This window comes from Castor canadensis, chromosome 5, assembly GCF_047511655.1.
Source record: "Castor canadensis chromosome 5, mCasCan1.hap1v2, whole genome shotgun sequence".
NCBI classification, from domain to species: Eukaryota; Metazoa; Chordata; class Mammalia; order Rodentia; family Castoridae; genus Castor; species Castor canadensis.
The window spans coordinates 8,105,771-8,120,510 of record NC_133390.1 but is presented as its reverse complement, the minus strand read 5'-3'; the positions used below and the strand labels follow the sequence as shown (position 1 = coordinate 8,120,510).

The 14,740-nt window shown below is 41.3% G+C and overlaps 1 protein-coding gene across 4 annotated transcripts in view; it reads left to right on the top strand.

Moving 5' to 3' along the window:
- The window catches only part of Dop1b (DOP1 leucine zipper like protein B), a 132,250-nt gene that overhangs the window by 107,601 nt on the left and 9,909 nt on the right, over positions 1 to 14,740 (top strand). For 2 of the 4 annotated variants that reach the window (XM_074072687.1, XM_074072688.1), the window contains 8 exons: positions 2,116 to 2,195; positions 2,781 to 2,890; positions 3,007 to 3,153; positions 4,446 to 4,507; positions 5,420 to 5,548; positions 12,324 to 12,460; positions 13,454 to 13,509; positions 13,900 to 14,061. In XM_074072687.1, coding sequence (XP_073928788.1) covers positions 2,116 to 2,195; positions 2,781 to 2,890; positions 3,007 to 3,153; positions 4,446 to 4,507; positions 5,420 to 5,548; positions 12,324 to 12,460; positions 13,454 to 13,509; positions 13,900 to 14,061 — 883 coding nt within the window. Of the gene's footprint in view, positions 1 to 2,115; positions 2,196 to 2,780; positions 2,891 to 3,006; positions 3,154 to 4,445; positions 4,508 to 5,419; positions 5,549 to 12,323; positions 12,461 to 13,453; positions 13,510 to 13,899; positions 14,062 to 14,740 lie in introns of those variants that run through there. The other 2 variants (XR_012447854.1, XR_012447855.1) reach the window with 2 other exon arrangements.

The following is a 14,740-nucleotide window of genomic DNA, read 5'->3' as shown; positions in this document are numbered from 1 at the left end:
TGCAGGTATTAAATCTGAACTGTCAGGAAAAGAGGAGCCAGTGAAGATGAGTAAGCAGTCACTGGATAAGAGAAAAACCAAGAGAGCACAGAGTCATGGAACCTAGAAGAGAGTGTTTCCAGGAATGGGTGGTTCTGTGGAAGGCTGCTGAGAAGTGAGGTAAGACTGCTGGTGGAAGCCATTGGGGAGGGCAGGATGGTAAGGGGGAACATTTTATGGGGTCGGTGGAGGGGAGAATGGTGGTGTGGATGTAGAGAACTTCTGGAAGTTTAGTTGTCAGTAGGGCAATAGCCAATTAGAACTAAAGACCCAGGAATGTTTATTGTATTTGTGTTGTGCTTTGGATTTTGTTTTTTGGGACAGGGTCTTCACTATGTAGTACAAACTGTCCTCAAATTCACATTCCTCCTGCCTCAGCCTCCAGAGAGCTAGAATTACAGGAGTGTGCCACCATTCTTGGTTGCATTTGTTTTTAAATTGGAATATGTCAAAGCCTGCTTGCATGATGAGGGAATAATACAACAATTTCTCTCTTTCTCTTTTTTCATTGTAATAGTGGTTGAACCCAGGGCTTCATACTTGCTGGGCAGGCCCACTACTGCCTGAGCCATGCTTCCAGCTCAATACTAGAGAGAAAAAGGATAGTTAGAAAGCAAAATCCTTCATGATCATAGGGCCAAGATTGACATCATAAATGGACTTATCATTCTTTGATAGGATCCAAGGACCTGTTTATTAAAACAGGAGACAGTGGCTGGCAGAGTGGTTCAAGCAGTAGAGCGCTTACCTAGCAAGCATGAGGCCCTGAGTTCAAACCCCAGTACTGCAAAAACAAACAAACCAGGAGACAAATCAGAGAATGTGAATATAAATGCTCAGGTTAATAACATATACCGGCAAAAAAAAAAAAAATGGGTTCCCATTTCATTGCATTAATTTTTCTCAGTGAAATATGAGGTAGGTTATCAGCTGAGAAGAGGGAAGGTATTGATGAATATTGAAGAATGACATGATAGAATTGTGTTGGAGAGGAAGAAGTCATCTTACCACCTGAGAACACATGTTACCATGAACACATGATAGCAGCAGGTCCCTTTCAAGACTCATGGTAATGAAACAAGTAAGACCAATTACAGAGTGGTATAGTTTAAGCTATGCAAAACTGAATAGACAGGTGTCTTGGTCCATTTTCTGTTCTTGTGACAGAAAACCCCAGACTAGTTTAGTTTGCATAAAGAATAGTTTCTTTTGGCTCATGGTTCTGGAGGCTTCTGATGAGGCCCTCGTAGTTGCGCTGTAAGAGCAGAAAGCAGAAGGGCAGGCAGGCATATGCAGAAGGGGCCAAACAGGAGTGGCTGCCTTTGAACTCATGATCCTCCTGCCCCAGCCTTCCAAGTGCTGAGATTATAGGTGTGAACCACCATGCCTGGCTCAGCCTCACTTTGTAACAGTGCACTCTATTGGTAGCTAACCAGGTCCCTCAGGAATTAATCCAGTCTTACAAAAAGCATTTATCCTCTTATCAACTCCCACCAAAATGTTGCATTTTTCTTCTGAGATCATTACATCTTTCTAGGTGAGTTCTTCAGAGGGAGAGAGAAGTGAGAGAGTTCAGGATATTTGCCTGGTATATGAGAGACTGCAGTGTAAGTGCAGAGGTCCTAGGTGGTGAGGGTGGTAGACTCAGGGGAATGGAGGCTGTACAAGGATTCAGGAAAACACTAAGGGGTGGTCACAGCTGGAGATGGGGGCTTGGGAATTGGTGACGCCAGGGGTATGACAGGGACAGTTAGTGGCTGAGCTGGAGCAGAGTGAAAGATTGTGAGAAGAGAAGAGGGCAAGAGGCTCAGAGCCCAGGAATGGCTGGGTCATCCCAGAGAATACTGAAGGCTAGACAGGGGGAAGTAGACAATGAGTTGGTGCTAATTTATTTGATCCAAATATCCACATTCTTAGTTGCTGAAATTGAATACTAACAGGAAAGAAGACCTGAGTTACTCATCCACAGTCAGAATGGAAGGTGGGAGCTTTACCAGTCCAGTTCATGCACTACTTAGGGAGCAGTAAGTGTTGACCCCCTATCATAGTTAAGTAAATGCCTGTTTCTGTCAACAGATGCTGCTGGGGCTTCAGCAATGGTGTCTGCATCTGCCCCCTCGGTTTACAGTGTGCAAGCCCTCTCTCTCCTGGCAGAGGTAAATCCACACCCGACCTGTGGTCCCCTTGTGGAAATGCTTGCCATCCTAATCATTGTGAAGGTCTGTGTTCATTCTCAGGTACCCTTGAGTGTGAAGTTTCCATTGCTATAACAAAATACCTGAGCAAAGCAACTTACAGGGAGGAAAGGTCTGTTTTGGCTCATGGTTTTAAAGATTCCAGTCCACAAAGGGTGGAGGAGTTGGCTACATTGTTTTTGGTCCTATGGCAAGTGGCAAGGCAGAACGCTACAGTGGGGAGTATGGTGGAGGATTGCTGTTCACCTCTTAGAGGCTGGGAAGCAGAGGGAGAAGAGAGACCATGGTCCCACAGTTTCAAGGGCATGCCTCCATGACCTAACTTCTTTCCGCTCGACTTTAACTAAAGCTCCCAGTGGCTTCCCAATAACATCACAGCCTGGCAAGGAAGCCTTCAACACATGGGCCTCTGGGAGACATTTCAGATCTAAACTGTGGCAGGTTCAAGCTGCTCCATAGACTTTTCTTGTTCAGCTTATACTTTGAGGATGATACTTCTCACTGTCACATGCTTCAGAGGTCTCTGTTTTCTTACTGGTCTTTTAGGTTCTAGCTTCTCTCCTGGACATGGTCTATCGAAGTGATGAGAAAGAGAAAGCAGTACCACTAATCTCCCGCTTGCTTTATTATGTTTTTCCTTACTTACGCAATCACAGGTAATATTGTTTTCTCCATTACATCCCACCAATTTGCAGAAAACTGCATTTTGAGAGGTAAATCAGGTGGTTTTCCTTGGACAGTCTTTGACTTTGACTGTTTTCTCTTTCCATAGTGCCTATAATGCTCCCAGTTTCCGGGCCGGTGCCCAGCTGCTGAGCTCCCTGAGCGGCTATGCCTACACAAAACGAGCCTGGAAGAAAGACGTGCTGGAATTGTTTTTGGACCCCACTTTCTTTCAGATGGATACTTCTTGTGTTCAGTAAGAAATGCTGTCCTGATTAAAGTGTGCTGAGTCTTTGGTATTTTGGTTTACATAATTAATTTTCATTGCTGAATTGGAAGCAGACCCATGCCGTCAGCCCGAATAGGACATCCTTGTTACAGGCTTGCATGTCAACCATGTGTTTCTTAACTGGAAAGGCATGGCATCTTTTAAAACAAAAAGTGCCTTTTATCAAAAGGGGAATCTCACTAAATTAAGAGAACATAGTATTCTTAAAGAGTGTAATATGGGGTTCTAGTGACACTTGGTCTTGTGCTACTTTATCTTATAATCCTGAAATATTTAACCACTGTTGAGAGAGCAAAGCCCACTGGTAGCCCTGGTGGTATCTCCACCCCATTTCTCAGCTCACGAACCCCAAGTTCATACTGAGATCTTGCAGTGGGGCAGGCACTGCACTGGCAATGAGAACCACTGAGACACAGGTGTGAGGTGTGCTTCGGGTGCCCTTCCGTGAAGATGGGAGTTAGGGAGTACCTCTCAGACTTCTTCCCAGCTTAACAACAGGAAAGGCACAGGGATGGATGGTGGAGATTGGGGCATCCTTTCTGTACAGCTTAAAAGTTTGTTCTGCCACCAGAAGGCTGCTTGGAGCCCTTATGCTTTCAGCCATGGGCAGTTGTCCTGCAGTTCCTGCTCTATAAATGCTCGGGTTCCTCATACAAAAATGGTGTGGTATTTACATGGAACACACACCCCCTCCTGTGTACTTTAAATCATTTCTAGACTACTCAAATCCCTAATAAAAGGTAAATGTTGTGGAAATAGCTATTGCATTATATAGTTTAGGGGATAATGACAAGAAAAATGTCTATGTGTTCAGCGTAGTTTTTTCTGAGTGTTTCAATCACGGTTGATTGAATCTGGTGTTGCAGAGCCTGGGGATATAAGGGGTTGACTATAATCCTGTGACTCTTGTCATTAATGCATACTGACCCTCTTAAGTAAGCACTATGGCTGCTGTTTTCCTTACAATCCCCTTCCCATCAAGAAAACTGTGAACATTGTCCTGTATGAATGAGTTTAAGGGCAACTCTCAAAAAAGCCAGAGCACCTTGCCAATTTGTCAGCTGGAAAAAGTCATTGTTAATTCCTGATGCGACAACTGTTGCTTGGCCTTTGCTTGTATAAAAACTATCAATTTGCATCTCTAACCTCTTTTCAGAGAGCAGTTTTTAATAGATCTTAAGGGGCATGGTATTTTCTTGACACATTTGATCAGACTCTCTGTTGTACATTTAATTAATTTTGCCTTTTTTCATATTCAGTTGGAAGTCCATTATTGACCATCTTCTGACTCATGAGAAAACAATGTTTAAGGACTTAATGAGTAAGTTTTGTGTTACTTATCACACTTTAAAGGACAATGCCATTATAACCACCTTTTGCCACGTCAAACCTTTTATGGTGCTAAGGGGTGGTGTGATATGTAGAACATGTCAGGACTAAGTGAATGCATCTTCCAGTTCCAGTCTCTTAACCAGGAGGCCTTAACAACCTCCATTTTTCATAGCTTTGTAGTGGAGAAATATTGTTGAAAGCAGTCGGGTTTACATTTTGACAGGTTTTTTTATTTTTGTTTTGAGGTACTAGGGCTGAACTCAGGGCTTACACCTTGAGCCACACTACCAGCCCTTTTTTGTGATGGGTTTTTTCGAGATAGGGTCTTGTGAACTATTTCCCTGGGCTGGCTTTGAACCTCCATCTTCCTGATCTCTGCCTCCTGAGTAGCAAGGATTACAGGTGTGAGCCACCAGTGCCCAGCTTTGACATTTGTTTTGAAAGTAATAAGTTTTCCATAATTTTGAGGGGGCTTTTTTAGACAAGATCTTGCTATGTAGCCTAGACTAGCCTCGAACTCATGATCTTCCTGTCTGTACTTCCAGAGTGCTGAGATTTCATGCATGGCCACATGCCCAATTTAGGAGTACTTCTCTACACCTTGGATCCTCTTGTTTTTTTGGCAGTACTGGGGTTGGAACCCGTGCTTTCTAGGCAGGCCCTCTCCCAGTTGAGCCACACTTCTAGCCCTCAGGTCCTCTTTTAATGCCCTGTCACCATGTATCATTAGTGAAATAAGTATTTTTAAAATATACATTGGAATAGTAATCACATTCTGTCAGCTAATGGAGATCATGGTTTTTATCAGGGAAGGCAGGAATTACTCCAGTTTGAATTGCTTATCTGTCATCTCTGACTGGGTTTTGTTTTTTCAAACTTGCTTGCCATGTGTTTATTACAGATATGCAGAGCAGTTCTTTAAAACTGTTCTCAAGTTTTGAGCAAAAAGCCATGCTGCTAAAGCGCCAGGCTTTTGCTGTCTTCAGTGGCGAACTTGATCAGTACCACCTTTACCTTCCCCTGATACAAGGTAAGCTGGCTGTCGATCTGTTCTGTGCTGCTAGAACAGGATACCTGAAATTGGGTAGCTCATGATGAACAGAAAGTACTGGCTGCAGTTCTGGGAGCTGGGAAGAGTAGTGTTGATGGACAAGGGTCTTCTTGCTGCATCATGCCATAGTGGAGGGTCCAGAGAGCAAGGGTGGGCCAGACTCCCCCTTTCATAATAGTGGCAGTCCACGTATGAGGGCCTCATAGCCTCTTAAAGGCCCCACCTCCCAATACCATTTCGTTGGCAACTAAATTTCAGTGTGTTTTAGTGAGGACACATATTCAAACCATAGCAACAGCCAACCCTCCCTTCCCTGCCCCCAAACAGATAAGGCTGAAGTGGGTAGCTCTTGGAGGGGCGACGGCACATTTTGGCACAATGGTCAGGTGTCAAAATGACTATTCTAATCTACAGGGGGTATCATCAAACCTAAGGCATGTATCAGTAAATTTGAAACTTTATTTTAAAATTCAAATTGAATATCATGTTTATAATGGTATAAATTTGGGGGGGTAGATTTTAAAAGTCTTGCGGTACAGTGTAGGAGTGATTCTCAGCGCTGTCTTCTGCTGGATTCTGGGGCAGTCAGGATCCTTCATGTTAATAAAGCGCCTCAATCCCGTCACAGAAGCTGGTGAATGAGCAATATTTGAACAGTTTCCTCTTCTTCTTCTTCTTCTTCTTTTTTTTTTTTTTTTTTCGCTTTTCTTCGTTCTTACTAAATTGTTTGCATTGAAAATTAATTGATATGGATATTGTATATGGTTTTCAGGGCAATTTTTTCTTCTCATAAAATGTTAAGGTGAAGAACTGATACCAACCCTCCTTAAACTGTTCCATGAAATAGAAAGGGAAGGAAAACTGCCAAACACATTTTATGAAGCCACTATTACACTTATCCCAAAACCAGGCAAAGACACCTCCAAAAAGGAGAACTATAGGCCAATCTCCTTAATGAACATTGATGCAAAAATCCTCAACAAAATAATGGCAAATCGAATTCAGCAACACATCAAAAAGATTATTCACCACGACCAGGTAGGCTTCATCCCAGGGATGCAGGGGTGGTTCAACATACGAAAATCAATAAACGTAATAAACCACATTAACAGAAGCAAAGACAAAAACCACTTGATCATCTCAATAGATGCAGAAAAAGCCTTTGATAAGATCCAACATCATTTCATGATAAAAGCTCTAAGAAAACTAGGAATAGAAGGAAAGTTCCTCAACATTATAAAAGCTATATATGACAAACCTACAGCCAGCATTATACTTAACGGAGAAAAATTAAAACCATTCCCTCTAAAATCAGGAACCAGACAAGGATGCCCATTATCTCCACTCCTATTCAACATAGTACTGGAATTCCTAGCCAGAGCAATTAGGCAAGAAGAAGGAATAAAAGGAATACAAATAGGTAAAGAAACTGTCAAAATATCCCTATTTGCAGACGACATGATCCTATACCTTAAAGACCCAAAAAACTCTACTCAGAAGCTTCTAGACATCATCAATAGCTATAGCAAGGTAGCAGGATATAAAATCAACATAGAAAAATCATTAGCATTTCTATACACTAACAATGAGCAAACGGAAAAAGAATGTATGAAAACAATTCCATTTACAATAGCCTCAAAAAAAATCAAATACCTAGGTGTAAACCTAACAAAAGATGTGAAAGACCTCTACAAGGAAAACTATACACTTCTGAAGAAAGAGATTGAGGAAGACTATAGAAAGTGGAGAGATCTCCCATGCTCATGGATTGGTAGAATCAACATAGTAAAAATGTCTATACTCCCAAAAGTAATCTACATGTTTAATGCAATTCCCATCAAAATTCCAATGACATTCATCAAAGAGATTGAAAAATCTACTGTTAAATTTATATGGAAACACAAGAGGCCACGAATAGCCAAGGCAATACTCAGTCAAAAGAACAATGCAGGAGGTATCACAATACCTGACTTCAAACTATATTACAAAGCAATAATAATAAAAACAGCATGGTACTGGCACAAAAACAGACATGAAGACCAGTGGAACAGAATAGAGGATCCAGATATGAAGCCACACAACTATAAGCAACTTATCTTTGACAAAGGAGCTAAAAATATACAATGGAGAAATAGCAGCCTCTTCAACAAAAACTGCTGGGAAAACTGGTTAGCAGTCTGCAAAAAACTGAAACTAGATCCATGTATATCACCCTATACCAAGATTAACTCAAAATGGATCAAGGATCTTAATATCAGACCCCAAACTCTTAAGTTGATACAAGAAAGAGTAGGAAATACTCTGGAGTTAGTAGGTATAGGTAAGAACTTTCTCAATGAAACCCCAGCAGCACAGCAACTAAGAGATAGCATAGATAAATGGGACCTCATAAAACTAAAAAGCTTCTATTCATCAAAAGAAATGGTCTCTAAACTGAAGAGAACACCCACAGAGTGGGAGAAAATATTTGCCAACTATACATCAGACAAAGGACTGATAACCAGAATATACAGGGAACTTAAAAAAATAAATTCTCCCAAAACTAATGAACCAATAAAGAAATGGGCACGTGAACTAAACAGAACTTTCTCAAAAGAAGAAATTCAAATGGCCAGAAAACACATGAAAAAATGCTCACCATCTCTAGCAATAAAGGAAATGCAAATTAAAACCACACTAAGATTCCACCTCACCCCTGTTAGAATAGCCATCATCAGCAACACCACCAACAACAGGTGTTGGCGAGGATGCGGGGAAAAAGGAACCCTCTTACACTGTTGGTGGGAATGTAGACTAGTACAACCACTCTGGAAAAAAATTTGGAGGCTACTTAAAAAGCTGGACATCGATCTACCATTTGATCCAGCAATACCACTCTTGGGGATATACCCAAAAGACTGTTACTCCAGAGGCACCTGCACATCCATGTTTATTGCGGCACTATTCACAATAGCCAAGTTATGGAAACAGCCAAGATGCCCCAGCACTGACGAATGGATTAAGAAAATGTGGTATCTATACACAATGGAATTTTATGCAGCCATGAAGAAGAACGAAATGTTATCATTCGCTGGTAAATGGATGGAATTGGAGAACATCATTCTGAGTGAGGTTAGCCTGGCTCAAAAGACCAAAAATCGTATGTTCTCCCTCATATGTGGACATTAGATCAAGGGCAAACACAACAAGGGGATTGGACTATGAGCACATGATAAAAGCGAGAGCACACAAGGGAGGGGTGAGGATAGGTAAGACACCTAAAAAACTAGCTAGCATTTGTTGCCCTTAATGCAGAGAAACTAATAGCAGATACCTTAAAGCAACTGAGGCCAATAGGAAAAGGGGACCAGGAACTAGAGAAAAGGTTAGATCAAAAAGAATTAACCTAGAAGGTAACACCCACGCACAGGAAATCAATGTGAGTCAATGCCCTGTATAGCTATCCTTATCTCAACCAGCAAAACCCCTTGTTCCTTCCTATTATTGCTTATACTCTCTCTACAACAAAATTAGAGATAAGGGCAAAATAGTTTCTGCTGGGTATTGAGGGGGGGAGCGGGAGGGGGTGGAGTGGGTGGTAAGGGAGGGGGTGGGGGCAGGGGGGAGAAATAAACTAAGCCTTGTATGCACATATGAATAATAAAAGAAAAATGAAAAAAAAAAATGTTAAGGTGGCAAAGTGGACATTGTGTTCTCAGTTCTCCCTCCCCAAGATATGAAAGAATTCTCAAGTAGGAATTTATTTTCCTTAATACTCACAGGCTAAATGATATAAAAAAAAATCAATGCCATTCTTGAAGGATTTTTAAAAATTTGATGTTATGAAGGCTAATATGAAAGTTCTACAAATAATAGAACTATGGAATAACTCCTTTTTTTCTTCAAGCTTATTGAGGTAGAACAGTATCGTATATATCAGCCCTTGGCTGTAAAGTGCTATGAATTTCGATGGACATGTAATGCAAACACCACCACAATCAAGACGTAGAATATTCATCTCCCCAAAAGTTCCCTTGTGCCCCTTCTGTGAGCCCCTCCCCTCAGTCCTAGCCAACCAAGTCTGCTTTCTGGTGATGTGGTTCTGTCTTTTCTAGAATTCCATCTACTTGTGATTGCATAGTAGGTAGCCTTTACATCTGGCTTCTTCCCTTAGCATGATGTGTCTGAGAGTAATTCATATTCTTATAATTATCAGTAGCTTCTTACTTTTTGTTGCTAAATAATATTCTATTCCATAGTGTTCACCCACTTATCAGTGGAATGTAAAATTATGTTATAAATCTTACTCTACCTTTTAAAAACGTTTTACTTAGCCAGGTATGGTAGCATACATCTATAATCCCAGCACTTGGGCAGATGAAGCAGGAGGATCACAAGTTCAAGGCCAACCTGGGTAAGACCCTATCTCAAAAAAAGAGAAAGCAGATAATTAGGTAGGGATTTCTTTGGCTGTTTTTGGTTTTGTCTTGTTTTTCAGTTCTAGGGATTGAACGCAGGGCCTTACACTTACCACTTACACTTTCACTTACTTGCCACTGAGCTAAACCCAAACCTTGGTATTTGTGTTCTTGGTTTTGGTTTTTGTTGTTATTTTTGTGGTACTGGGGTTTGAACTCAGGACCTACACCTTGAGCCACTCTACCAGCACTTTTTGTGATAGGTTTTTTAGGATAGGGTTTCATAAACTATTTGCCCCAGTTGGCTTCGAATTGTGATCCTCCTAATTTCTGTCTCCTAAGTAGCTAAGATTGCAGGCATGAGCCACCAGCACCTGGCAGTATTTCTGTTTTTGTAATTTTGTTTTTTGGGGTTTCTCTGCAGGTTTTTTTGGCAGTGCTGGGGGCTTGAACTCAGGACATTGCACTTACTAGGCAGGCTCTCTACCACTTGAACCACACCCCAATCCCTTTTTTGCTTTAGTTATTTTTCAGATAGAGTCTCCTGGTTTTGCCCCAGGCCAGTCTTGAACTACAGTCTTCCTACCTATGGCCTCCGGAATATCTGGGATGACAAAAATACACTACCACCCTTGGCTTATTTATTGAGATGGAATCTTGCTAACTTTTTGCCTGGGCTGGCCTTGAACTGCAATCCTCCTGATCTCTGTCTCCCAAGCAACTAGAATTACAGGTGTGAGCCACCAAAGCCTGGCTATAAAGCTTTCTTTTAGTATTTTGTATTTTGAAATAGATTAAGACCTGCAAGAGGTTATAAAAATAGTACCAAGAGTTTCTTTGTATCACTCATGCAGCTTCCCATGTAAGAACATCTCACATAACCATAGTGCCTTTACCAAAACCAGGAAATCTTAGTGCCAGTGACTCAATGTCATCTTTTCCAGATTTTTGTTTGGGGGACTTTTTTTTTTGAGAAAAGGTCAGAATTTTGGATGTTTACAGTCACAGTTTCTTCACATATTTTTCCAACCTATGTGCTTTCCTCTCCATCTGAGACTGAAATGGCACAGATCTTAGATATGTTGTTATCTCCACTGGTCCCTGAGATTGTTGGGCGTGTTTACCTTTCTTATTCATTCATTCATTTATTCATTTGTTTATTTATTTATTTTAGTACTGGGGTTTTGACTCAGAGCCACTCCACCAACTCTTTTTTGTGATGGTTTTTTTTGAGATAGGGTCTCGTGAACTATTTGCCCAGGCTGGCTTCAAACCATGATCCTTCTGATCTCTACATTCTGAGTAGCTAGGATACAGACGTGAGCCACCAGTGTCAGGCGCCTTTCTTATTTTATTTTATCTGTTCTGATCTTCCTTCATTCCTCTCCTACTGAGTCATTCAGGAGTTCTCTTCTTTCTGTGAATTGATTTTCTTCATTCTAAAATTTCCATTTGGCTCTTCTTTTTTTTTTTCTTTTCTCTTCTTTCAAGATAGGATCTGTGTTTCCCAGGCTGGCTTCAAACTCTCGTTCTTCCTGCCTCTGCCTCACAAGTGCTGGTATTGCAGGCCACCATACCCCGCTCAGGTCAGAGTACTTCAAAGACAAGAAATAAAAACCTACTTTAGCTAGCTCAAATAAATAGAAGTTTATTACTGATGTACTACAGCAAATATTAGCTAGCATCACCATAGTTCTGTTGTTAACTCTAGCAGCGTATTAGAGAAGTTGGTTTTTTTTTCTTTTTTCTTTTTTTTTTTGGCAGTGCGGGGTTTGAGCTCAGAGCCTCACACTTGGTAGGCAGGTACCACTTGAGCCATTCCACCAGCCCTAGAGAAACCTTTAAAATCCCATTTCACAAAGAATTCCTTCAGTGGAAAAGTGGGGAAGAATGTTAGGGGTTAGAGGATTTCACTTGCAGGAATTAAAGTTTTTGTCATGGGCATCAAATCTAAAATTGACTAGATCAGTCTGTCTTATTCCCTTGCTTCACTCCCCACCAACTGCTGTCTGCCAAACAGTCTGTGATGTCTGAATCCATCACTCAGCCAAGGGCTATCTTGGGTGTCTGAGTCTCATGATTCTTATTCTTCAAAGGAAATGTAAGTGGTCATTGGCCATCTGGGGATTTGTGGGATCAGAGATCCAATACCTTTGTTGATTCACCCCTTTAACAAGGGCCATGGCCTGCTGTACTTCACAATGAGGTAGGCTCATGCACAAAACATCTTCCCAATGCTCATCTCTTAGACTGTCTTGTCAAAAGCGCAAAACAGGTACAATTTTATGTATTTTTTGGTTAATGAGAAACCTCAAACTGCATATTTGTATGACATATTTAAAATCTTCTTTCCTTAGAACGCCTGACAGACAATCTCAGAGTTGGACAGACATCCATAGTTGCTGCTCAGATGTTTCTTTTTTTCAGAGTTTTGCTGCTAAGAATATCTCCTCAACATCTGACCTCACTGTGGCCAATAATGGTCTCTGAATTGGTGAGTACACATATTTTACTCTTGAGAGGAGATTGGACCTTTTTATTTTTTATTTTTTATTTTTTTTATTGTTTTATTATTCATATGTGCATACAAGGCTTGGGTCATTTCTCCCCCCTGCCCCCACCCCCTCCCTTACCACCCACTCCACCCCCTCCCTGTCCCCCCCACCACCACAATACCCAGCAGAAACTATTTTGCCCTTATCTCTAATTTTGTTGAAGAGAGAGTAGAAGCAATAATAGGAAGGAACAAGTGTTTTTGCTGGTTGAGATAAGGATAGCTATACAGGGAGTTGACTCACATTAATTTCCTGTGCGTGTGTGTTACCTTCTAGGTTAATTCTTTTTGATCTAACCTTTTCCCTGGTCCCCTTTTCCTATTGGCCTCAGTTGCTTTTAAGGTATCTGCTTTAGTTTCTCTGCATTAAGGGCAACAAATGCTAGCTAATTTTTTAGGTGTCTTACCTATCCTCACCCCTCCCTTGTGTGCTCTCGCTTTTATCATGTGCTCAAAGTCCAATCCCCTTGTTGTGTTTGCCCTTGATCTAATGTCCACATATGAGGGAGAACATACGATTTTTGGTCTTTTGGGCCAGGCTAACCTCACTCAGAATGATGTTCTCCAATTCTGAGATTGGAGCTTTTTAAAGTGATTTTTCACTTTGAATATGTTGGTGCACATGCACCTAATTTCATCTAAAAGTTGTTTTGATAATGTTGGTAACACATAGCTGTTAGTTAACTAGGCAATGTTTTATCATATTGTCATGTTTGATCTCTCACCCTTAGCTGCAATAGTCAGTTTATTCCAACTAATTTATACCATTTAATATTATTTTCTAGTGTTGTTACTATTGTTGATTTGCAGTGCTGGGGATGGAACCAAGACCCTTGCTGCATCCTAGGCAACTGCTAGTTTCTTATAGAAATAAAATTTGAGTAAGTTTAATGACTCTTAAATAGTAACTTGAATGCACATTCTCTTTTTAAGATTCAGACATTCATACAGCTTGAAGAAGATCTTAAGGAGGATGATGAGTTGCTGAGGTGAGTAGTAGAAAGTCTGCACACACATGCAGGTGCTCAGGACTAGCAGGCTAATGCCACACACCACCTTCCCCAAGTACTGGGAAGGGGCCAGATAGTCTGAAAACTTTGTAAAAGAAAATCTGGCTGGGCACTGGTGGCTCACATCTGCAATCCCAGCTACTCAGGAGGCAGGGATCAGGAGGATCAAAGTTCACTGCCAGAGCAGGCAAAGTAGTTTGTGAGACCCTATCTCAAAAAAAAATGGCTGGTGGAGTGGCTCAATGTGTAAGTTGTGTTCAAACCCCACTACTTAAAAAAAAAAAATCCATCCTGTGAAATTTTCATAAACAAATGGACTACAGTAGATGTGAGTTAACTTCTAACAATAATTTCCTTTCAAATTTATAGAAACAGCAACAAAATAAACAGAATAAAAGTTTCAGTCACTGATGGAAATGGGCCTTCGATGGGGGAGATACCCCCGAGTGAACTCATCTTGTATTTATCAGCCTGCAAATTCTTGGACACAGCACTCTCTTTTCCACCTGACAAAATGCCATTGTTTCAAATGTAAGTCAGACAAGACTTTGTGCCCTTTTTGAAGTACTGATTCTCCTTTTCTTTACGGACTTTCACTTGTTCTTTCATGTACAGTGTGCAAAAAGCCACAGCCTCAGATTTTAGTAGCCAGCTTGGAAACCCAGGTTTCAGGTTACTCTCAACACCTGTGCTGTCATAAATTTGGTTCACAGTCGTGTTGACAAATTTGTCTATGAAGTGTGTCAGCGTGATGGTGTTGGCTCAGGTGGCTTTTGCCATTGAATGCTTTTAGAATGGGGGTTGCCCACTGGTGGTCCTCACTGCATGACATAAACTGCATTGTCATCTGCAGTTAGATGTGGATGCGTTTATTTGGAGTGGGCCCTCTCCAGCTCACTTTGCCACCTTGACACACGTTTCCTGCAGACTCAACACAGCTGCTCCTGCACTTCATGCCTGGCCCCAGAGGCTGCCTTCTTTGTACTGCCCACATGAGAGTGGTCATGTGGAAATGTGTGGTTAAAACATTTGTGGGTTATCTTAGTAAGAATACCTATTATTGCCAGGTTCTGGTGGCTCATGCCTGTATTCCCAGCTACTAAGGGGACAGAGATTAGGATGATCATAGTTTGAAGCCAGCTTGGGCAAATAGTTCTCAAAACCCTATTTCAAAAATACCCAACACAAAAAAGGGCTGGTGGAGTGGCCC